Source organism: Bos indicus, chromosome 20 (genome assembly GCF_029378745.1).
Source record: "Bos indicus isolate NIAB-ARS_2022 breed Sahiwal x Tharparkar chromosome 20, NIAB-ARS_B.indTharparkar_mat_pri_1.0, whole genome shotgun sequence".
NCBI lineage: Eukaryota > Metazoa > Chordata > Mammalia > Artiodactyla > Bovidae > Bos > Bos indicus.
The window spans coordinates 18,413,282-18,439,742 of record NC_091779.1 but is presented as its reverse complement, the minus strand read 5'-3'; the positions used below and the strand labels follow the sequence as shown (position 1 = coordinate 18,439,742).

General features: G+C 39.4%; 1 protein-coding gene across 1 annotated transcript in view; it reads right to left on the bottom strand.

Moving 5' to 3' along the window:
• Positions 1–11,058: 11,058 nt before the first annotated feature.
• Positions 11,059–26,461, bottom strand: part of ELOVL7 (ELOVL fatty acid elongase 7) — a 76,809-nt gene continuing 61,406 nt past the window's right edge. Inside the window, exons 4-8 of the mRNA XM_019983089.2 lie at positions 25,794–25,874; positions 24,663–24,719; positions 21,815–21,920; positions 16,150–16,286; positions 11,059–13,902 (exon numbers count right to left, since the gene is read on the bottom strand). Of these exons, the coding sequence (XP_019838648.1) occupies positions 13,693–13,902; positions 16,150–16,286; positions 21,815–21,920; positions 24,663–24,719; positions 25,794–25,874 (591 nt within the window). The 3' untranslated portion in view covers positions 11,059–13,692. The remainder of the gene's footprint in view (positions 13,903–16,149; positions 16,287–21,814; positions 21,921–24,662; positions 24,720–25,793; positions 25,875–26,461) is intronic.

Genomic DNA, 26,461 nt, shown 5'->3' with positions numbered 1-26,461 from the left:
CTTCTGCTTTATTGACTATGCCAAAGCCTTTGACTGTATGGATCATAATAAACTGTGGAAAATTCTGAAAGAGATGGGAATACCAGACCACCTGACCTGCCTCTTGAGAAATTTGTATGCAGGTCAGGAAGTAACAGTTAGAACTGGACATGGAACAACAGACTGGTTCCAAATAGGAAAAGGAGTACGTCAAGGCTGTATATTGTCATCCTGTTTATTTAACTTATATGCAGAGTACATCATGAGAAACACCGGACTGGAAGAAACACAAGCTGGAATCAAGATTGCCAGGAGAAATATCAATAACCTCAGATATGCAGATGACAACACCCTTATGGCAGAAAGTGAAGAAGAACTAAAAAGCCTCTTGATGAAGGTGAAAGAGGAGAGTGAAAAAGTTGGCTTAAAACTCAACATTCAGAAAATGAAGATCATGGCATCTGGTCCCATCACTTCATGGGAAATAGACGGGGAAACAGTGGAAATAGTGTCAGACTTTATTTTCTTGGGCTCCAAAATCACTGCAGATGGTGACTGCAGCCATGAAACTAAAAGACGCTTACTCCTTGGAAGAAAAGTTATGACCAACCTAGACAGCATATTCAAAAGCAGAGACATTACTTTGCCAACAATGGTCCAGCTAGTCAAGGCTATGGTTTTTCCAGTGGTCATGTATGGATGTGAGAGTTGGACTGTGAAGAAAGCTGAGCACCGAAGAACTGATGCTTTTGAACTGTGGTGTTGGAGAAGACTCTTGAGAGTCCCTTGGACTGCAAGGAGATCCAACCAGTCCATTCTGAAGGAGATCAGCCCTGGATGTTCTTTCAAAGGAATGATGCTAAAGCTGAAACTCCAGTACTTTGGCCACCTCATGGGAAGAGCTGACTTATTGGAAAAGACTCTGATGCTGGGAAGGATTAGGGGCAGGAGGAGAAGGGGACGACAGAGGATGAGATGGCTGGATGGCATTACTGACTCGATGGACGTGAGTCTGAGTGAACTCCGGGAGTTGGTGATGGACAGGGAGACCCGGCGTGCTGCGATTCATGGGGTCGCAAAGAGTCGGACACGACTGAGCAACTGAACTGAACTAAGTCAATAGTAGTCCAGAGAAAAGCAGTTGGAAAAGTCAATGAAGTGTCAAAGGAAGCCACTAGATATTAAAAACAATCACACAGCACAATTCCATCACCATCACCAACACCATCATTACCATCACCCAGCAACACCAATACCACTCCACCATCACCACCACACCACCATCATCATCACCACCACCACCACACCATCACCACCATCACCGACGCCCAGACCACGACCACCACCATCACCACCAACCAGCAACAACAGATGTCCCCTTCTCTCCTATAGCAGAAGAAAAGAATTTAGATGTTACTCCTTTAAAGTAACTGTTTTTGATTCAACAAAAAGAGGACAAAATATATTGCACTTTTATGCAAAAGTCCTTTCCAGTGATAGAAGTAAATAATGTCAAAGGAAATAGATTTTAGATGAAGAATTGCCATACTAGGCTAGTTTGCCTATAGGTATGAAATTGATTTATATTCTTAAAAATCACAGTCTTAGAGCTCCTCTCTCGGGAACTGTGATTACTCTTACAATGGGTAAGAGAATTGTGGAAAGCATTTATCTTGCTTAACTTTGAAAAATGGTACAAAGAAGGAAGCTGGAGAGTTACACAGTACACAAGTGGGGAAAATAGATGGAACAGAACCATAACATAAGCAATCAGACCACATGATGCCACAGGGATGTCTACTAATGGAAACCAGAAACTGCACAGATCTGTGAATGGGTACTCAGGTTTGGATGCTGATTCAAGGACATCTAAGATGTGAGACCTTAGGCAGTTTATTTCAGTAACATGGATCAACTTCTCTGTGAGGACTAGATGTAACTTCTTCTTAATATCATGGATGATTCTTAGCCCCCAAACTCATGACTTCAAGAAATAGAACCTTTTCTGTTTTTTTATAGTCCAACTTAATTTCTAACCCTGACTATTATTATTATTATCTGTTTGGTCCTATTTAACAGATTAAAACATACCCTCAGTTCTTTCCATGATTTTCTCAAGGTATGGGAAGGTTGGGTAGGGGAGAATAATTTTTGTCATCTGATCTTAGAGATGGCTCTCATGATGCCCACTGACCTTCTCTCCCTCTCCCCAAGGATTCAGTAGCTCCTTTCTACATTAGGATCAGCCTCACAGCCCAGAAATCTTTATGAGGCTCTCTCTGGACCTGTCTGATGGCCTGCAGCCATTTCTCTCCAGAGATACTATCAAAGGAAGGTGAAGGTTTCCCCTACTCTCAGAAGCCTAAGGAATCTCTTAGCCTCTTCAGATCCATTTCTTCCCCACCCCTGTCCTGCAATTTAAATAATGCCACTCCACTGAGGATTACTAAATGTAACCTAGGATGTTTTTAAGGAGAATATGTGGTACATGAGCAGTATATCATTTAACATCACAGTACAGTTTCGGGCAGCACTACATAATCAAACACATCCATATATCTGCAGTAAAATATATAAATATTCACCCTGTGCGGATGAATAAAAAGGTGGTTTCTCATTGCCCAAGTCAGGTTTGGCCTCCAAATACATTTGCTGCAAACTAAAAAGCTTGGGCTTCATAATCACAGGTAAAGACTGTGGATCTGTAGCCGAATGTGACCAAGTTAGATACAAGCATGATGTCACTCCACTTAACGCCAATAGAAAGTCAAATGAGAAAGGTGATGATAAGGGCTCATAAGGCCTGTAAAGATTTCACAGATGAGAAAGCACTTGAACAAAGGCTGGATAATGTGTGGAAATTTGCAAAGATCAGAAAATAGAAGGCATTCCATGTGAGGAACAAAAAGAAATTGATTATACTAAATATTATCTTGGACTGCAAAAGATCCAACCAGTCAATCCTAAAGGAAATCAACCCTGAATATTCATTGGAAGGACTGATGCTGAAGCTGAAGCTCCAATACTTTGGCCACCTGATGTGAAGAACTGACTCATTGAAAAAGACCCTGATGCTGAGAAAGACTGGAGGCAAGAGGAGAAGGGGACGATAGAGGATGAGATGGTTGGATTGCATCACTGACTCGATGGACATGAGTTTGAGCCAGCTCCGGGAGCTGGTGATGGACAGAGAAGCCTGAGGTGCTGCAGTCCATGGAATCTCAAAGAGTCAGACACAACTGAGTGACTGAACTAAACTGAAATATTACCTGTCATAAGGAAAGTGGAAATTAATAATAAAACAACACTGAGATAACACTATATACTTATTAGACCGTCTAAAACTCAAAAATCTGAATCTAGCAAATTCTGAAGAGAATGTGGAACCACAGGAACTCGCATTCATAGCTGGTGGGAATGCAAAGTGGTACAGCCACTTTGGGAGAAATTTTGGCAGTTTTTTTACAAAGCAACATATGGTCTTACTATATAATTGTGCTCTTAGGCATTCACTCACCTGATGTGAAAGCCTACTTCCTCACAAAAATCAGCATATGAATGTTTATAGCAGCTTTACTCATAATCTTCCCACACTGGAAGCAATAAAGATGCCTTTCAATAGGTGAATGAATAAAGAAATGTGGTACATGCAGACAATGAATTATTATTGAGCAGTAAAAAGCAATGCACTCTCAAACCACACAAAGACAAGGGGGAATCTTAAATGCATATTTCTAAGTGAAACTATCTAATCTGGAAAAGGCTACATACCACATGATTTTATTCATATGACATTTTGAAAAAGGCAAAGCTACCTCATGCGAAGAGTTGACTCATTGGAAAAGACTCTGATGCTGGGAGGGATTGGGGGCAGGAGGAGAAGGGGACAACAGAGGATGAGATGGCTGGATGGCATCACCGAATCGATGGTCGGGAGTTTGAGTGAACTCCGGGAGATGGTGACGGACAGGGAGGCCTGGCGTGCTGCGATTCATGGGGTCACAAAGAGTTGGACACGACTGAGCGACTGAACTGAACTGAACTGAACTGATAGAGATGGTAAATAGATTAGTGAATATCAGGGATTCGAAGTGAGAAAAGGTTGAACTGGTGAAACACAGAGGATTTTTTAGGGCAGCGAAACTATCCTGCGTGATAATGGTGGATATCTGACACCACATATTTGTCACAACTCAAAAGACTTTTAAAGCACGAAGAGTCAACCTAAAGGGATGCAAAACATTTTAAAAATTGTTTAGAAGGTGAGAGGCTTCCAAGATAGAAGGTAGAATGTGACAAAATAATCTAACTGTACTACAAATATATGAAACAACCTCATTGAAGAGGATTAGGGGCAACGCTGCTGATCTAAGTAATTGTGGGAATGAGTAGAGTTTCTAAATTAAACAGAAAAGGAACTCTAGTTGACTAAGTGGGCTGTGGGTTAACAGTTCTGAAACTGTTACCTATGTATACTAGAACTGAACTATTAAGTAAATGCATGGTAGATACTGCAGTCAGGTTTCTCATGGAGTTACAGATAAGCAAGGGACAAAGCTAGAGTGATCCATTTAGTAATGGATTAGAATTGAAGATATTAATATGAACTTTGCTTATCTTCATATAGATACAGATGTTACGTATAGAAACATTTATAGACATCTGCATATAAACTGGTTAGTGTATACATATACTTCCTTGCTTTGTCAGCTGAGAGGGTCTGGAAGCAATGACACCCCAGTAGTAATGAGCACACCTGGTGCTACGTCTTGATCTCTAACACCATTCTCCAGTCAAAGAAACCAGGGCCCTTGGAGAACTGGCAGATTCTAGGACTAGGGCAGAAAATATGCAAGATAAGTTTGGAGCATCTTGCAGTGCCAGACAGTAAGGACATAGAGATATGTCCAAGTGACACAGGAGCCACCTGGGAGAGCTCCCAATGGCCAAAGCTGGAAGAATTTGAGCAACAAATTAAATGAGGTAGTATTAGATTATCACCCAAAGTATACAATAGATATTCATGAGTCCCTACGATTATGAATAAATGAGAGAATGAATAAATGGGAGAGAATAGGCAACTTACTCAAGCAGAATAATTCCAGATAATTTATGCAGAAGCTTAGCTCTCAAGGGGGTATCGTCAAGTGTTACTATACATAATGCTGCTGCTGCTGCTGCTAAGTCGCTTCAGTCATGTCCGACTCTGTGCAACCCCATAGACGGCAGCCCACTAGGCTCCCTCGTCCCTGGGATTCTCCAGGCAAGAACACTGGAGTGGGTTGCCATTGCCTTTTCCAATGCATGAAAGTGAAAAGTGAAAGTGAAGTCGCTCAGTCGTGTCCGATTCTTTGTGACCCCATGGACTGCAGCCTACCAGGCTCCTCTGTCCATGGGATCTTCCAGGCAAGAGTACTAGAGTGGGGTGCCATCGCCTTCTCTGGTCACTTTTGCTATGCATCCTTAAATGGAGGGATCAAGTCTTTCTCTTATCTTCTTCCTCCTTCCTACTGGCTGAAACATGTGTATATGAATAATGGCTGGAATTCCAACACCCATTTTGGACCATGAGATAACTATGGGAATGGAAGTGACATATGATAGAGCTACCAGATAGAAAGTTTCTAGGTCTCATGCTCGACTGCAACCAACTCAGCTCTGACTGCATATGGCTGGAACTTTACATGAGAAAGAATTTCTATCTTATTTGGGCTTCCCTGGTGGCTCAGACGGTAAAGCGTCTGCCTGCAGTATGGGAGACCTGGGTTCGACCCCTGGGTTGGGAAGATCCCCTGGAGAAGGAAATGGCAACCCACTCCAGTACTCTTGCCTGGAAAATTCCATGGACTGAGGAGCCTGGTCGGCTATAGTCCATGGGGTCGCAAAAGTAACTGTTATTTTGGGTTTCATCATTCCTGGTTGAACTTACAAATCAGTTCACAGCCTTATTCCATCAACCCCTCCTAGCCCTATAGCACGATGATTTAAGAGTAGGAGTAAGAAATTAAACAGATTTGGGTTGATACCAGCTTTACCACCTTACGGGCTTCCCTGGTGGCACAGTGGCCAATGCAGGAGATGCAAGAGACACAGATTTGATTCCTGGGTCAGAAAGATTCTCTGGAGTAGGAAAATGGCAATCTGCTCCAGTATTCTTGCCTGGAAAATTCCATGGACAGAGGAGCCTGGCATCAGGGGCCTGGCAGGCTACTGTCCATGTGACTGCAAAGTCAGACCTGACTGAGCATGCAGGCATTCTACCACTTAATAACTGCCTGATCTTGGGCAATTTACCTAGATGTTGTAAGTGCTAATTTCTTTATCTGTATTTTCCTTATTGTACCTATCTTGTAGGGATGTTCTGAGGATATAATTGCATGAGACACATAAGGAGCTTAGTAAGCACCACTGTTGTTTGAGAATCCTGATTTCACTCACCTCCATCACTTCATCTGCTCTTACTGTCATTCTTAATATTCTCCTTTCCTTGTTCTGCTGCATCCTTCTTGCAAATCCCTACCTTGGTCAATGCAAGCCTCTCTGTGCCCACAAGATCATGGGCTAACACAATTATGTGCATCGGGACCACTACAAATGTATGCTCTCCTCAGCTAGAGGCTGGGGATTATTTGAAATCTGCCTCTGTCCCTGGCTGCATCCATTCCCCACTGTGTTTATGCAACTTTTCACTCTTCTTCTCAAGCCATCCCTAGAGGAAATAAACATGTGTATGCTTCTTCTTCTTTAAAAAAAAATTCCCTCAATCCCACATTTCTTTACCTACCACCCTTGCTTCTTCTCTCCTCATCTCATTGCCTAAACAGCCACTAATCACACTAGTGGCTGAGGAAAAGATTAGATGGAGGGATGCCCCTCAAACTCAACATGTCCAAAATCAACTCACCAATGTTCCTCCTTCCTGCTTCCCAATCAGTCTTGGGCCTGGGCCTGCACCCTTGAAGCGGAAACACTGCATTCACCTTACAAAGCTCCCTTAAGCTCATGCCAGGCCGTTTCTTTCCTTTTCTCACCTGGAATTGCCTGTTGGGCACACTCTTGTCTTCATTTTCTCTTTGACAAACAGCCTCTCATCTTTCACAAGTCAGCTGATACCACTTCTTCTTTCAATCCTTTTCTGAAGTCCTGCCCTCAGCCGGGGAAAATTCTCTCTCCTTTGTGTCACTACATCATGCAGATTAAAAATCACTTTCCGCTGGGATACTTGACTTGTTTGCCTACTTGTCTCCCTCTACCCAAGTGCAAATCTCTGTGGGGATTGCTATTATTTGACTTGTTTTTTATGCTCAGTGTTCAGCACAGAATCTGATACATACTAGTTTAATAAACTGTTGTTGGATGAATGAATAAGTCAGTAAAAGAATGAGCAGAGAAAGAGAACCTCATATTTTTTGAGCTCCTGTCATATGCCAGCATTTTTCTAGGAACTTGCAGTGAACAAAACAGACAAAAATGTCTGCCCTCAAGAAGGTTATTTTCTAATGAGAAAGACATTCTAAAAAAACAATATAAATGGGGGCTTCTCTGGTGGCTCAGATGGTAAAGAATCTGTCTGCATTGCAGGAGACCCTGGTTCAGTTCTTGGGTTAGGAAGATCCCCTGAAGAAAGGAATGACTACCCACTCTAGCATTCTTGCCTGGAGAATTCCATAGACAAAAGGAGCCTAGCAGGCTATAGTCCATGGGGTTGCAAAGAGCTGGACACAACTGAGCGACTAACACTTTCACTTTTCACCTTCAAACAATATAAATAATAACTAAACACATTGTAGGGCATGTTAGAAGGTAATAATAGTTGTATGGAACAAAGAAAGTACAAGGCAAAGGGAGGTGCTTGTTGCAGTAGAAAATAGGGTAAACAGGGCCTGCCTCATTGAGAAAGCATGATCTGAGCAAAGATTGGAGGGAAATGAAGGGTTTGGCCAAGAAGAAGTGACCCTGAGGCAGACACAAAAGCTAAACCTTAGGGCCTAAGATGGGACTGTGCTTAGCACAGGCCAGTGAACACAAGGAAGCCAGCATGTCTGGGCCAGAGGAAGCCGAGTAGGGAGTCATAGGAAATGAGGACAGAGGGGCAACGGCAGTGGAGACAGACCATGGAAGGCCTTGTAGACCATCGTGGAGACTCTGGCTTCATCTCTGGGCGAAATCACAGGCCATTGCTGGGTCTCGAGTAAAAGTGTGACGTGCATCAATTTGCTAATAGATGACATTGGGTGCTGTGTAGACAATGCATTGTATGGAGACATGGGCCAAAGCAGTGAGTCAGAGAGGAAACTATTTTAAAAATACAGGCCGACATGATGAGGGTCCAGAAGTGGTCAAATTCTGCTGCTACTTTAAGAGGAAGCCTTTGTTGTTGAGTGAGAGAGAGGAGTCGAGGATGACTTCGAGGTTTGGGGCCTGAACTGGAAGGAAGGTGCTGCCCTAAAAGCTTTCCCTGTATTAACTTATCTAATCTCCACACTGAACCGTTGAAGGAAGTAGTACCAAGGTCCCTATTTTTAGTGGGGGACACTAAGACTCAGAGAGGTCACCTGGGTCATACAGCTTTAAATATCAGAGCCAGGATCTGACCAGGAGGCTGGTTCCAGAGTCAGTGCTCTCAACTCCTGCTCCCAGCTGCCCTCCATGACAGTGGCTTAGCTGGATACAAAGTTCTTATGATGGGTAAAAATGCAAAAAGACCAAGGATAATGCTCTCATCTGGGCAAAACTATCTGGGCTCAAAGTAGGATATTTGGCACGAGAATAAAAAGAAACAGATTCATGAACAGGACAATGCAAAGCAGGTGGAAGACATGCTGACAAGCGTTCATTCAGCTTTTAAGATAGAAGACAGCAGCTCTGAATCCAGAGCTTGCACGTTCAGGTAGTCAGATGCATACATTAGGCCTATTGAAGTTGTAAGTCCCCGTGAGCAACCTGGGCACAGAATGTCCCCTTGAACAGCCTGGACACTTGTAGCCAATAATACCTTGTACCAAACCTTCTGTCTTTAGTAACCAGGCTGTTCCCTAAATGGACATATATGCAAAGTACAGTGATATTTTAAAAATGCTGCAGCTTGAATATAGGTGCTCACTTAGATGATAAGGGTGGTGCTGTTGGTTGGATCATATATGCATGTGCAGCCTGAGCTGATGACAGCTGTCAGTGAAAGCCATGACCACACCCAGTTAGCCACTAAAAGAAAGAGCCCTCTGGTCTTCTCTCTGGGGCAACTTGGTATAACAGGACGTGTTGTAAGCGTTTCATTGTGATTGCATCTGCTAGAAATGTCTACAGAAACTTCTGTCCTCATCTCCCACCCATTCATCTCCTCTCCAGTCAACAATACGCTTACCTTCTGGAGTGGAAGTATCATAACCCAAGGGTCCTCAACCTCTTGGGTAAGGACCAATCTTCTTTTCCTCCCCACTCAAATCTGGTAAGTCTTTTATTCTCTGTGCTTATGCTATTTCATAGTCTCACCAGTTAGTTCAGTTCAGTCACTCATTCATGTCCGACTCTTTGCGACCACACGGACTGTAGCACGCCAGGCTTCCCTCTCTATCACCAACTCCCGGAGCCTACTCAAACTCGTGTCCATTGAGTCAGTGATGCCATCCAACCATTTCAACCTCTTTTGTCCTCTTCTTCTCCTACCTTCAAACTTTCCCAGCATCAGGGTCCTCCCAAATGAGTCAGTTCTTCACATCAGTTGGCCAAAGTACTGGAGTTTCAGCTTCAGCATCAGAACTTCCAATGCATATTCAGGACGGATTTTCTTTAGGATGGACTGGTTGGATCTCCTTGCTGTCCAAGGGACTCTCAAGAGTCTCCTCCAATACCACAGTTCAAAAGCATCAGTTCTTCAGCACTCAGCTTTCTTTACAGTCCAACTCTCACATCCATACCTGACTACTGGAAAAACTATATATAGCTTTGACTAGACGGACCTTTGTTGGCAAAGTAATGTCTCTGCTTTTTAATATGTTGTCTAGGTTGGTCATAACTTTCCTTCCAAGCAGCAAGTGTCTTTTAATTTCATGGCTGCAGTCACCATCTGCAGTGATTTTGGAGACCCCCAAAAATAAAGTCTCTCACTGTTTCCATTGTTTCCCCACCTATTTGCCATGAAGTGATGGGACCAGATGCCTTGATCTTAGTTTTCTGAATGTTGAGCTTTAAGCCAACTTTTTCACTCTCCTCTTTCACTTTCATCAAAAGGCTCTTTAGTTCTTCACTTTCTGCCATAAGGGTGTTGTCATCTGCATATCTGAGGATGCCTTGCTCTAATTTGGTCTGCTGGCCATTTCCTACACTTTCCTGCCTCTGGACCCCCTTGATTTGTTATTTCTTTCCACTAACCCACTTCCCATTTTGATAATCTGTACATGACCCACATTTACATACCTTCATGGAGCCTTCCCTGCTACTAAGTGCCAGAACCTTTACTCATATGACACCAACCATAGACTTCCCTGTAACACAATCTTCTCTGACATCCTGCAAGCTCCAGGGGGTATCAACTACATGGTAGGCATCTTTGATTTTTGTTTGTTAGGCTGTGTTGTGCAGCATGTGGGATCTTAGTTCCCCAACCAAGGATTGAACCTGTGCCCCATGCAGTGGAAGTGTGGAGTCTTAACCACCGGTCCATCAGGAAAGTCCCATGTGGTAGGTAGGCATCTTTGTATTTTGTAACACTCTAATGTCCAGGACTTCCCTGGTGGCTCAGACAGTAAAGCGTCTGCCTACAATGTGGGAGACCCGGCTTCGATCCCAGGGTCAGGAAGATCCCATGGAGAAGGAAATGGCAACCCACTCCAGTACTCGTGCCTAGAAAATCTCATGGACGGAGGAGCCTGGTACAGTATAGCTCATGGGGTCGCAAAGAGTCAGACACGACTGAGCAACTTCACTTTCACTTTCAGTGTCCAGCACAGGGCTCTAAACATAGCAAGGGTACAACAAGTGTGTGAAATGATTTGATTAAATGAATATGCAGATTAAAACACCATCTTTCCATGCAAACATACGTAGTTAAGATTCCAAAATGAAAAACATACACACATAGACATGCAATACCACGAATTTATTATTATAATACACACACTGAAAATCAGACCCAAACTTTGACAATTTCCACAGAGTTTTCCACAGTCTTTAAAGTAGTTAACAGAAATAAGGGATAATTGAAGAAATGCAACTTCATAATCTTATAATTTATGTAACAATGCAGTCTTCTCAATTAAGACTGTAAAAAGGCAATGTCCCACAGATATTTAAAATTTTATATTTGTATTTATTTATAATGTAGCTATAGGTTCTAAAGAATTCAGCTTTGTATCAGAAGCCAGGTTTTGTAGCTGGCCTTTTTATTTGTCAGGTAAGCAAAGCACACCCAAAGGCAAGGAAGTCTTGAAAAGCGGGATGGAAGTCCAACAGAAACTTTCTGTGACCCACAGAGCCATTTAAGAAAACAATACCCACCCAGTCCTGCATCCAGTGGCATTCTGATCTGCTGATGTTCATTCACATGGAGGTTGCCTCTGCCAGCTGTGATTTCTTTTCATGTAACATTCTAGCTCTCTACTCCTATTCATACAGTGTACAGTGTGATTCCATCACATGTGGCTATTAGTTCATAGGCACCTCAATCATTTTAAAGGCTACAGGAAGATGAGGGGAGGTTGTGCAGTACAAGGCAGAAAGTATGCAAAGATACCAAGTGAGTGAAAGTCGTTTAGTCGTGTCGACTCTTTGCGACCCCATGGATTGTAGCCCACCGGGCTCTTCTCATGGGATTCTCCAGGCAAGAATATTGGAGTGGGTTGCCATTCCCTTCTCCAGGGGATCTTCCCAAACCAGGGATCGAACCCAGCTCTCCTGTTTTATCTTCGTTTAGTTTTGCTTCCTTTGGGTCTTTACCCGACTGGGGTCTTTGGGAACTGTGCGTGTGTGTAACAGCATCTACCATACCTCTTCACTTTAGCTTAGGCTGGATTTGAAGAGCCAAAACAGGAAAACACTTAAGGAGACCCTAAGACTCTCACAGAGAAATAAATTAGAGCTGCTGTTTCTTTTACCTTTGCTTTCCTGTTATTATTTATTTATTTTTAAATGTAATCTCTCCTTTTACCAACCTTCATCATTTCATACTGCAAGAAAGTGAAATCACTACAGGCAAATAAACTTACGAACCTGCTGAATGTGAAGAGAAAAGGCCATGGTATAAATGAATGGATTAGGAGGGAGACACTTAACTCTATGGATGTATAGTTGGTAGAAACTCAGTCTTTGTTGTTCAATAAGTATCATTATGTGTTACACAATGACTGGGTACCGATTGCTTCCACTGACACAAGCATAAGCAACCTTTTAAAATCAAGTATAACAAGTAAAAGAGCGATATGGAAAAATTCAGAAATGCCCAACTATTGCTATTTCTTGGGTGAAACTCTACTGATCAGTAGTTGGGTTCCCCAACAAAATGTGAAAACAAGAGAATTTTAGAAAGCAGCAATTTTAAAGAAATGAAAGCTATACAAAATGCATTGCAGTTCTTCATTATATAGCTCATAAATATGTAAAAAGAAAAATTCTAGGCTGTTAATTAATTCATAATTCTGGAAAACATTTTTCCATGTAGTGAATCTATAACAATAACTGTTACACAGTCTCTCTCCCTCGCTCTCTTTATGAGAGACCCCTATCACCAAGTCTTCCCTGGATAGTCTCTGTGCCACCATTTGCTTCCAGTTGCTTCACAAGCCACTCTTCACCCACCCCTGGAAAACTATGTATAAAATCATTTAATGTGTGCTAATGATATGAGCACTTACACATCTAACCAATATATATTTAACCAAAATAATCCTTTAAACCATGATCATATGAGAAAATGACATTACATCAATACTACAGACAACTATGTATTTTTTCCCTGGCCAAATTCACCGCTTCCCAGAAATATGCAAAGTTCAGTGCAAAAGAGTAACAGTAAAGTGTTCATTAAGCCATCAGAACAAATTACCTTGTTTTCAAAATATTAACTCCACCTTAGTATCAAGTACATCAATGTACTAACCTAAAGGATTGTTACCTTTAAACAGTTTACCAAGCAAAAGTGTTGGGAGGAAGTCTTACAAGCAAAACTGGTGCCGGCTATTTAAGAGATTCATTAAAAATGACTTAGTGATTTTAAATGATAACTTATCAAAACCACGTTAGCTCTTCAGAATGGGAAGTTAAGTTTAGAGTAAATACAGTGTCTTCTGAATATAGTCAACAAGCAACAAAGCCAGAGCCCATAGTTAAAGGTTTTCAGACCCTGCAGAAGGAATCTTCTGTACTGCATGGATCTCTTCCCATGCTCAAAATATCAAATGATATTTTTCATGTATACTGGGTTTCTTTGAAGATTACTGTACTGTTTCACATCCTTCTTTCAATCTAAAAAATGTGCTAAATAAGATCTTTAGGTTTAAAAGCAGCTGAAAAACTGGCTGCTTTAGGCTCTAATTATCAGAAGACTGTTCTCTGGGAGCTTTGGGCTCTCAAATACCAGCAACCCCAATAACTTATCATAAAAATACAAGCTTTTGGTTTTGAAAAATATACAAAATGCACTGCACATGGAAATATCTCTTGATTGTCAAGGAAGACAAGATATCAATCTTTTTCATAGACTTATGTTGTACTTGAACTTTAGTGATCTTTGTTTTTGCAGATTCCATGTTTCACAGTTTTGGGTAGCCTCTGACCTTTGGTGTAAGCACGGTACCAAAAATGGAGAAAGAGCAGCAGGAAGATGCAGCCATAACTCATAATGATGTACTGAAAGACTGGAAACTGGTACTTGCAATCCTCCATGAAAAAGAACTGGCTGATGTGGATGGTGATAAGAACGAACTGGATCTAACAGATAGAAGAATGGAAAGTACTGTTAAGCTCCCAAGAGTCACAATGGAGCAATTATTTAACACATTCTTTGCTTATATTTAAACACTCTCCAACCGCATCTAGGCCACTGTTGAACAGGGAATTTTATCTTTCAATCTAGCCTCCAAGGGAGTGAGAGTAGGTGGAACAATGTCAAAATGCAGATGGGAATTTGGAACATTGTTCAGTGGTGCCAAAGCACACGACTCCAGGGAGTGCTATGAAAATTCCCTGGAGCTGTACAGCTGCAGTCCATGGGGTCGTAAAGAGTCCGACACAACTGAGCACGCACACGTGCAGAACGGCGCAGCGGCGCTTTAACACTCAGAGACCCGTCAGTCTCAACTTGAGGTCTTGTCTGAAGAAATACACTCAGGGCCACTACCTTATGGCCTAATTTTTCTATGACAGCTTGATTTCAAACATTCCATCCTGTTGTTAACCTGGCTATTTCAGTTGAGGATGGGGTGGGGCGGGGAATAAAAACATTCTAATTAGAGACCCATTCATTTACTTTATTGGAACCACAGCATCACTGAGTCTTCATATTTGCCAGCAGTCCTCCACTGTCGTAGACAAAAATATATCCTATCTGCCAGCTATAGCAGAGAATTTTCAAGCAGTAAGAGAGCATCATATGACCAAGGGCTCTGTGTCCCAGAACGTTCTGCACAGTCTTAAAAGAACATATTACATGTTTTGGGCTAATGTCCAGATTTTTTGGATATCTTTTTTCTCATGACTAAAAGGTAACACATGTTCTGTAGAAATTTTGGAAAACTAAAAATCTACACATATAAAAAAAAAATCTACACATAAAAATAAATAATGATTACCCACAATCTATTCTAACCATAGTTATGATTTTTATATCATTCTTGTTATTATCATCATCAACTCTCCTTGCACTATCTCAAGGAACTTTTAAGACATTTCTGTGCTGTAGCTACAATTATTCCTCTCATTTTGCAGATGAGAAAATGAAACTTTAGAAAGTCAAAGTAGCATCCTCAGCATTCTATGCAGGTGTGTTTGTGTAAATATTATCAACACATTTGAAAAAATAATAAACAGCATGTATCTTCCCTATATAAGTATTTTTCCATATTATTAAAAAGTTTTTACAACACTTAAGAGTATGTTAAGTGATAAAAAACGCCTAAGACAAATTCTATATGCAGTATAGATGTTCTAATTTCTCTACAATAAACATATATTACTTTCCATTTGCATAAAATGCTTAAAAAGAAAGGACTTGTGAATAATTTTCAGAACTTTGTAATATTTCCAAGCAGGACTTAAAATAATTTCCTTCCGTTTGGTTATTTAGGGTGCTGTCACTTTTGTCAACATGTATTTTACAGCGCCACTCTACACCTTTAATTCCCACAATACTTTACTAACTGGAGGAAAGATAAACTTGTAAATGTTAGGACTAGGCAGGCAGGCACACAGGAAGGCTCATGAAAGTTACATTCCCTCAAGGTCATTTAGACCTAGCATATGGAATTTCTAACTTCTAATTTAATATTATATCTAATGAGGTTCACATAACTTTGAGATTATTTTGATCATAAATAAATTTATTTTATATAAATCCATGTTGTGTATGTGTTAGTTGCTCAGCTGTGTCCAACTCTTTGCAACCCTGTGAACTGTAATCTGCCAGGATCCTCTGTCCATGGAATTCTCCAGGCAAGAATACTGCAGTGGGCTACCATTTCCTCCTCATATAAATGCATAAAATAATATAAAGATGGTATAAAAACACACATGCTAGTTTAATTGTCTGAGCCTCTTGGCTACCAAATATACTTTGTTTTCAATAAAGTTCCTGACAAAAGTTCACGGAAGATATAAAGAATGATGGTATGCCATGCATGTGTGTGTGCTCAGTCATGTCTGACTCTGCGATCCCATGGACTGTAGCCTGCCGGGCTCCTCTGTCCATGGGATTTCCCAGGCAAGAATACTGGAGTGGGTTGCCACTTCCTACTCCAGGGGATCTTCCCTACTCAGGGATGGAACCCGTGTCTCTTGAATCTTCTGCATTGGCAGGTGGATTCCTTACCACTGTGCCACCCAGGATGCCTTAGAGGCCAGGCAATTTATATTCCTATCTTTTGTAAACTTTGCCCTTTCGTTAATATCCTAATTCATAAAGAAGTCAAGTGACTCCCAGTTTAGTTTCATATCTGCTTTTAAAGAAAATTAACTACTCACAAGTTGTAATGACGTCAAATACTTTTTCCACCACAGATACTTCTGGTAGTCTGGTCCCAGTGCACACAGTCCATAGTAGGAATACATGACTACATGTACAGCTGTATTTAAAAAGGCATGGAATGTTCCCAAACCACCTGGAAAAAAAATATCATAAAATAGGGGCACTGTTCCTTAAGATGAGATATATTTTGGTCTGAACTTTTAGTATATTTCTTTAATTTTAGTGGGAAGAAAAATAAATATGAAATATCATTATTATTAAACATCTATAAAATTAGAGGGAGCTGGATACTACATTCATTTTGTAAAATATAAAATAAAATCCTGGAAAATAAATTAGCACGACTTTATTTATTCTATCTTAACACTAAGATTTTCCTGTGATTTGGACCTACCTTAACAAACTAAGTGGAATTACCTTTTAAATATAATATATTGCTAAATAATAGTAATCAAATTCATTTTTAGTAAGAATTAACATATAAAGCCACAAAGTACACTAATCTTAAGTGTATAACTTGATGATTTTTTAAAATATGTTACCACCACCAAATTCAAGATATAAGACATTTCTAATGCCACATAAAGTTCCCATGTGCCCCTTCTAATGAATATACTCCTTCCAATGTAACTTTTATTCTGACTTCCATCATCAACTGTTAGTTTTGCCTATTACAAACTTCATATAAATAGAATTAATTGTTAATTAATTTAGAATTAATTACTTTTGTTAATTAATTAGTTAATTTAGAATTAATACAGGATGTATTCTTTGTGGCTATCTTCTTTTAATCAACATACTGTTTTTAAGATGCATCCACATAAATTGTCCTTTTATTGCTGTGTAGTATTACCTGATATGAATTCATCACAACATATTTATCCACCCTCCAATCAAAAGATGTTTGAGTTGTTTCCAATTTGAGTTACTACAGATTAAGCCACTAAGAATCTATATATACATTTCTTACATATTATTGTGTAAAATCAAATTAACTTTTTTTCACTCTTAATAGTTTTCAATACTTTTAGTGTCACAAAATTTTGGCAGTAGAACCACTGGCTTTCATAAGTAAGCTATGTTAAGTTTGTTTTAATCAATCACTGTTTTTCCAAAATAAACATTTATTAATTGTTAAACCATTTTGATGCTGTTTCCATTTGACTATTATTAATTGTGCCTTCCTATCTTGGTTTCCTCTTCTAATCCTACCACATTTCCCACTGATCACCTTCGATTTAGGATAGAAGCTGCTGCTGCTGCTGCTAAGTCGCTTCAGTCGTGTCTGACTCTGTGCGACCCCATAGGCAGCACCCCTCCAGGCTCCCCTATCCCTGGGATTCTCCAGGCAAGAACACTGGAGTGGGTTGCCATTTCCTTCTCCAGTGCATAAAAGTGAAAAGTGAAAGAGAAGTTGCTCAGTCATGTCTGACTCTGAGCGATCCCATGGACTGCAGCAGACTAGGCTCCTTCGTCCATGGGATTTTCCAGGCAAGTTAGGATAGAAGACCCTGAAGTAAATATAAGCCAAGATTCTTTCAATTGTCTTTAACTGAATCAGTGAAATGAAGTGAAAGTCGCTCAGTCATGTCTGACTCTTCGCGACCCCATGGACTATACAGTCCATGGAATTCTCTAGCCCAGAACACTGGAGTGGGTAGCCTTTCCCTTCTCTAGGGGATCTTCCCAACCCTGGGATCAAACCGAGGTCTCTCACATTGCAAGCAGATTCTCTACCAGCTGAGCCACCAGGGAAGCCCTAACTGAATCAGTAGTACAGTGGAAAGGGGAAACAAAGTGATTAGTAGATGGTGGGGAAGGAAACAAAACTCTTCCCCAGTGTCTCCTTCCTAAGATGAACAATTTAGAAGAACCTTCATTCTTTACATACAGCCTGATTCAGCTTAGTAATGTTGACTTGGAATTTAAATTTTTCTAAAAATATTCTATTTTACTTACTCTAATATTCTTTGATTTCAGAAATAAAACAAAATCTCACAAATTTGCCTAATTACATTAGACAAAGGACTGAATTCATGAACACTGTGATTTATAGAAAGTTTAAAGCAAAATTGAAATGTATTACTTTGACTACAATCTTCTAAGGACAAATGTCATAAAAACTGCTTCATAGCAGAAATAATTACTTTAAAAAAAATCATCCATAATTGCAACAATGCTAGATACTTCTAAATGTTACCATTGCCAAAGTACTCCTTAAAATAACCTGTTTTAAATAATATTTAAAACTGCTTAAAAGTAAGTAGTTTTAAAATAAATATTTTAAAATTTCATATTTAAATATGAAAAGTCTTTTTCATGCTATACTATATTTCATAAACTTTCCTCTCCTGAATAGAATAAATCAAATTTCAGCTAATCCTTTCATTATCACAAATTTCAAGTAAGAAGAAACTGAACTAATGAAACTTATTAACAAACTTCCAGCTTCTATTATTTACATTTGGATTAGTCTTTTTCCCAAAAGAAACATAAATAAATAAATTAGTGTGGTGTAAAAACACCTTTTCTAGGGTAATTTAAAAATAGAAGAGTTTATGAGTTAAGCTACTTAAATGGGGACAAGCCAACTACCTTTCAAATCCATTGTCTCACAATTACAGATACACAGGAAATCTATTTCATGCTTGATAATGAATCAGACCAGATTCTATTTTCCATTCAGAAACTTTCACCATTTGAATGTCCTAAAATGAGGCTCCTATGGACAGGAATTTAGCATGGCCATAGTGTAGCGAAGAGTGTTTATAGTTAGGGTTACTGATTAAAATAAGCTATCAAATCAAATTAGCTTGCTTATTTTCTCTAGTAGTGATTGTTTTCTGGTGAGTTACTTTCATGTTTGTTCACATAGCAATCACATTTTAATTAGTAATACTTCTCATATCTCCTTTGGAAGACTTTTCTTATAAAGTACTTTGTAAGCTTGCTTTCTTCTTTACAATAGTTCTGCAAAAAATGAATTATAATTAGTACCATCACATTTTACTTCTTTGGTTTGGAAAAAATATAAAGGAACCACCTGGGTAATTATCACAATTCTCCATATCTCTGAAAGGGAGTATATACATAATTAATATAAAAACCTGCCACAGAAATATTTTCATCACATTCAAAAGAAAAACTGGATTGCTATTATCCCAGGGAGGAGTACAATAGGCAAACAGGAAATTAAATACTAGATAGAGATCAGCTGTGCTCTGGTTTTTGAAAGGACAGATAAAGCTGGACAGTTTTATTCTAGGAATGAAAGCCAACACCACACCACATTTCTGGAAACACCCTTGTTCTTGTTGCTGTATTTGTCACTGAACAGATATTAGGTATGCTGTTCAAGTGTTTGCTAGTCCACTATAGAATCAACAGATATTCAAACAAGAAAATTTAGAAAATACAGTGATGGATAAAGAAGGAAAGGGAGACCCCTTGTGTCAGTATCTCTTAATTACTGTATTTGGGGGTACTGTCTTCCTATTTATTTTTAATTTATACTTATTCTTCAGTGTTGGAATAGAATAATCTGGTCTTTTGAAAGATATCTGAATAAATAAGTTCTGTGATTGCAGCCATGAAATTAAAAGATGCTTACTCCTTGGAAGGAAAGTTATGACCAACCTAGATAGCATATTAAAAAGCAGAGATATTACTTTGCCAACAAAGGTTCATCTAGTCAAGGCTATGATTTTTCCAGTGGTCATGTTTGGATGTGAGAGTTGGACTGTGAAGAAAGCTGAGCGCTGAAGAATTGATGCTTTGGAACTGTGGTGCTGGAGAAGACTCTTGAGAGTCCCTTGGACTGCAAGGAGATCCAACCAGTCCATCCTAAAGGAGACCAGTCCTGGGTGTTCATTGGAAGGACTGATGCTGAGGCTGAAACTCCAGTACTTTGGCCACCTCATGCAAAGAGTTGACTCATTGGAAAAGACCCTGATGCTGGGAGGGATTGGGGGCAGGAGGAGAAAGGGACGACAGAGGATGAAATGGCTAGATGGCATCACCAGTTTGGGTAAACTCTGGGAGTTGGTGATGGACAGGGAGGCCTGGCGTGCTGCGATTCACGGGATCGCAAAGAGTCGGACACGACTGAGCAACTGAACTGAACTGAACGGAACTGAAGAGTGTGAAAACACCTTGTCTGGCATACTTTAAAAATAGAATAGTAAGAATAGTCATCTATTTCTGATAAATTTAGGAGCCAAGCTGCTTAACAGGAGTTGGAGCTACATGTTTCTCAAAATCATTTGCATTTCACAATTATAAACACAAGACATCACAACCATTCGATTACTGGATGTTTAGATATTTCCTAATTTCCGCCAAAAGAAATAGTGTCAAGAAATATCACTGTAAAAAGAACTGAGAGGCGCAATATACGTGCAAGAGAAAACAAAAGCATGGAAAGCAAAGTAAAATAATGGAGATTAAATAATGTAACTACATTCGATTTGTGAAATGGACTCAGATGAGACCATCTTGTTATAATGTGGGTTAAATTTTTAAATTCATATATATACATTATAAGAAAAACAACTACATTTCGTTTAAAAAAAAAATCTTCAACAGATAAATGCCAATTTTTGGCAAGGAGCTACTTTACATACTGGAAAATCTGATGCCCTTGGGTCAAAGTAGGGCCAGCCCTTCCAGCTCCCCTAGGTTCTGGCATCGTATTCTAGCCACTGGCTTATCTATGTCCCTTCATGCTCTGAGACATGCAGATTTCCACCCCCGACCCTCCTCCCCATGTCTAGAGAGTCTAAAACTCAAACAAGAGTTCCTCAATTGTAGTTTCTCTTTCCTTTAGTCTTAAAAGTCAGAGTGCCCAATAGAGGTGAGCTGTCCATAGAAATGTTAAAGCTTTGCCTAGAATGGCCTGCAAGCCTACAGGAAGACTTCTTAAATTGAAGAAACTAGAACAAATAAATCCCCCAGACAACTTTTGCTAATAAGACTATAACCTTGAGGATATCACTTATTGAAAACTTTATGATAGGTAAAAGTACTTACCTTCCTGTTCTCTCATATTCTAGATGTTCAGAAGCCTAAAATAAAAATCAACTAAAGAATCTGTTCGCCAAGCTTTTGAGTTAAACTATTTTTGACCTTAAAAAACAATCAAAGCATCCTTTAATATGGTAGGATGTTTAGGGAAGGTGGGACAATTGTAATCTGACACATCTTTAAAGAGTTGTTGGTGTATCAGCTTTTGGAAATTTGAAAGCAAAGAAGACATGGAACTTGAGATAAGCATTCTAACTTCCTGGAAACATATAAGCAATAGTTATCTAACTATATTTCTATAAAATGAAGGATTTTACCATTTTATCATTTATTACTTATTTTAAAATATGTATAGAATTATATAGGAAACGAATAAAATCCAAGCAAAACAACTAAAGGATGAGTAGAAGACTATACCCAAAGGTCATACATATTAAAGAGTATTGGGGAGTGGGGGAAGATCTAGTTATGAGTCCTGTGTTTATGTTTCAGATAATTAATGAAAGTCAGAAGTTTGATCAAAGTGATTCTTTGATGTTTTAGGATTCTTTTAAATCACACTTAAAGATAGAATTTATGCTTAGAGCATACAGAAATGTAACCAATTATAGCACATAATCCCAACTCTCCCTTGGCTACCTGCAGCAAATTTGACTCCAAACCACCAGGTCCATGGCATGATGGTATGATGGAAGACATGCAGGAAAGTCACTTGACTATTTTTCTTACGCAGAATAAAAAAGATCTGAAATAATTTAAAGAAAATCAAGTTCATATAAAATCATCCAATAATTTTCTAATGTTACAAAAATATCGGCCAAGTGCAAACTATTACTATTCCATATTGTAATGTGCTTTGAAAGAGTTGCCTTATAGAATCTACAGAAGCAGCTGATTCTCTAAGAGGCAACTCAAAAGATAATTAGTACAAGAGAACTTAGGTGTGATGCCTAGTCACGGAAGAATCAATAAAAAGGTGAAAAGATACTGAATGCCGTGTTTAAAAATCAAAGATATAAAGTGAAGGATATGACCAAAAATTATTGAAAAAATGTTACTGGTTCAAATTAAAAAAAACAACACCACCACCACCCATGCAGACTTTGAAATATATGGAAAAGCAGACTTTGAAGTCCTAGGACTGAAATTCTATACTGCTCCCTAACATATTCTACCAATTTAGATAAAGGATCAAGCAAATTGAAAGAAGACTTGCAGCAAATCAGAAGTTAGCAAATTATTATTAAAGAAAGATGAAGAGGGAAACACTTGAAGAATTAATTAGGGAAGTAAGGTGGAAACGAAAGCAAAGCAGCTTAGGAAAAGTGAGAAGGGTGTTAAAGCCCTCATCCAGATTGAACGTATCTAGTCAGAAACTCTATAATTTCTATAATAAACGAAGAGGTAGAATAAGAAAGCTGGGGGCAGGGGGACGGGACTTTTTTCTTCTCAAAAACATATTCAACAGCAGAATTAAATGTTCAAAAATATTCAAAATGTAGAAAACCAGAGCTAAGTTAGACTTCTAAGTACAGGACTAAACAGACTGGCAGAAACAAAAGTATCCCTAAGAGTATTTGAGAAATGTGGTTCAGGGAAGGACACAGAGAAGCACCAGTTTCCTATGGAAGCTGAAACTGAGAACACGCAAAGCAGGAACAATGATGTCAAAGCACATTTGCTTATGCATGTAGAGGAAGGCAACGCAGTGCAACAGAAAAAGCCATACACGAGCAATCTGGGGTCCTACTCCCAGACCGTGGCGGCATTTCTCTGGGTAAGCCTTAAAACTTTCTGGCTTCCACTTCTTTTCAGATTAAGTCCTCTGGGCTAGATCAATGGTTCTCAACTCTGTCTGCATATTACTAGGTCCAAGAAGGTTTGTCTTTTGTTTTTAAATAACCATGCCTGGTCTGTAACTCCAGACCATCTTGACACCAAATCTCTAGGGTGGGGCCCAGCTTTTTGTTTTCTAAGGCAATTAGGTCTACAGTGCCATAGGGTTGAGAACCAATGGACGACAGTGGGGGTTCTTAAAGTGTGGACCCTGGACCAACAGCAATAACTTCACTTGAGAACTTGATAGAAATGCAAACTCTTAAGCTCCATTTAAGACCCACTGAGTCAGAAATTCTGAGGGTGGGGTTGAAGCATGTGTGTTTTTAATGAGTTCTCCGGGTGATTGCGTGCGTGCGTGCGTACATGCGCAGTTGTGCCCGACTCTTTGCTACCCCATGGATTGTAGCCCACCAGGCTTCTTCGTCTGTGGAATTTACCAGGCAAGAATACTGGAGTGGGTTGCCATTCCCTCCTCCAGAGGATTTTCCCCACGCAGGGATCAAAACCCACATCTCTGATCTCCTGCATTGGCAGGTGGATTCTTTACCACTAGGACTACCTGGGAAGCCCAGCCAGGTGATTCTAATGCATGCTAAAATTTGAGAACCCCTGGATTCTATGCTTACTAAGTTCTGCTTTCTATCAATAATTCAGGGCTTCCCTGGTGGCTCGACAGTAAAGAATCTGCCTGCAGTGGGGGAAACAGGATTTGATTCCTGGGTGGGGAAGATCCCCTGGAGAAGGGAATGGTAACCCACTCCAGTATTCCTGCCTGGAGAATTCCATGAACAGAGGAGCCTGCTGAACTACAGTCCGTGGGGTCACAAAGAGTCGGACACAACTGAGCGACTAACACACACATCAATAATTCTAATATTATGTGTAGCCAGCTGAGAAGGTAAAGCATGTTTAGATTTGCTACTAGAGATGTAGTGGAATATATTCTGAAGAAAACACACTTGGCAGTCTTAGGCCAGAATGGATTACAGATAAATAAGGTCCACATGCCACAAAGATACAATAATAGCCAGCTTTCTGTTGTTTCTGGAAACAAAGGTACAAGGTTTTCTCCTCTCATCATGGATCCTAATCCATGGCACTTGCTTTTCGCAGGAGCCACTCAGAGTTGATCCTCAGGAAGGGAGAAGACCCAATAAGACAGACTTCAGAAAGGCAGCTGGATATAGTTTTGATATTACCAAAATTACTGATATCCCAGAGATAACAACATTCTAGTGTGACTTTATGAATTTTGAAGCATGTGTCCTGTTAAAGGAGTGTGGATGACACACTGCTTTGATATAAAGAATCAGAGGTAACATATTCTCTGTTCTTTGCTTCCTGAACTTACTTCACAGAACAACCATCATCCATCTAGATAAAGATGCTCAGTTTTGTAGTATATGTGACAGTTACATTCTTATCTTAACCAGATGGTAGATACACAAAAAAATCTTTTGGCATTTGCAAAAGACTGAAAAATAAGTTAATGCTATCTATTCTCTAAAATGATAATAAAAAATAATAGATAATAGGAGTCTGCCTGAGGAAGAGAGATAACCAAAGTTATCAGACAACCGAACCCTCACAGTTTATCACTTTCATTGAAACATCAAACATTTACCAAATGTGGTGATGATATACTCACAGTATCTAATAGCTCAATAAATTTGGAGAAGTAATAAAGCCAGCAGGTGCGTACCATCTGCAGAAACACACATAGAAAGGAATTCATTATTTTTTTTAACATGGGAAAGAACTTTATATTTTCTAATTTTGGCAAAATTTACATTACATAAAATTTACCATCTCAACCATTTTAAAGTGTATAGTTTGGTGGCATTAAGTACCTTCACGTTCTTGTACAACTATCCATAAAGCTCTTCCTTTCATAGGACTGACTCTGTACCCATGAAACAGTAAGTCCCCACCTGGAATCCAGCCACCGACAACTACCATTTTACTTCCTGTTTCTGAATTTGACTACTCTGTGTTCCTCATAAAACAGAATCGTACAATATTTCTTGTCCCTTTGTGCCTAGATTATTTCACTCAGCATAATGTCCTCAAGGCTCAATCACATTGTATCAGGTGTCAGAATTTCCTTCCTGTTAAGGCTGAAAAATATTCCATTGTATCTATATATCAGTTTATCCATCCATTCATCTGTTGATGGACATGTGTGTTGACTTCCGTCTTTTGGCTAATGTGAAGAATGCTGTGAACGCTGGTGTACAAATATCTTTTTTTAAAATTGGAGTATAATTGCTTCACAATGTTGTGTTAGTTTCTGCTGTACAATGAAGTCAGTCAGCTATGTGTATATGTGTATCTTTTCTCTCTTGGACCTCCCTCTCACCACACCCTCATCCCAGCCATCTGAGGCTTCATAGAGTACCGAGCTGAGCTCCCCGCCCTACACAACTTCCCACTAGTTATCTATTTCACATAGGTATGTGTGTCATTTGAATCCTCGCTTTCAATTCATCTAGGTATACACCCAGAAGTGGAATTGTTGAATCATATGGTAATTCCATTTTTGAGGAACCAGGTACAAATTTACTTTTAAATCCAAGAAATTCAAAAAGAAAAGCACCAATTTGCATTTTACAGAAAACCCCACACCTGAATTTTTTTTCTTGTAATTTTTAGCTTTTTTCACTCAACACATATGTGATAATTGAGTCATTTACTCCTTCTGATTTCACATTCAGTATTTAAAAATAGAGTCCACAAAGTTTTAACACTGATTTAGAGTTTTTTCTGAAAAGAAACTTACCCTCAGTGCTGTAGGCGACTGTGAATAGTCAACAATATCACATCGAAACGAATAGCCTGTACCCCAGCCAGACATTATAAACTGTAAGAGAGCACATGCATATCACAGAAGAAAAGTACTTGCTCAACAGCTACAACAAAGGTAGTTTTGGCCACGTCTCCTCATTACATTTTCAGCTAATTCAGCAGTCAGTGCAGAGGGAAAGGTGGACTAGAACAATCACAAACCAGGAACTCACTTCATATCAAAGCATCAAGAGTTTTAAAAGTTGTAAAGTCACACTTATATAAACTGTGTGCTAATTAAAATGACTATTTCTTGGAATGATTATTCTAATAAACTGGAGAACAAAATACCAGGAATGTTTTGTTTAAACAGCAAACACTGGTAAGTATTTGACTTTATTTATGTACATCTCTATGTGCCTGTGCATGTTTGTGTATTCTCAAAGGGGTGATTGAGTCTGAAATCAGCCTTTTTTGATCATTTCAAATCTTTGCAATTAGTCAACAAATAAATGAGCAAACCAACCTTCTCAGTGTACTCATCCAATGTCTATAACAACTAGATTTTTCTTGTTTCAGTTAGTGGATGTAATAGGAAGTGATAGTCCATGGCTTTTAAATCCAGACAGACCAAACACAAGACTCACATATTAGTTTTGCTTT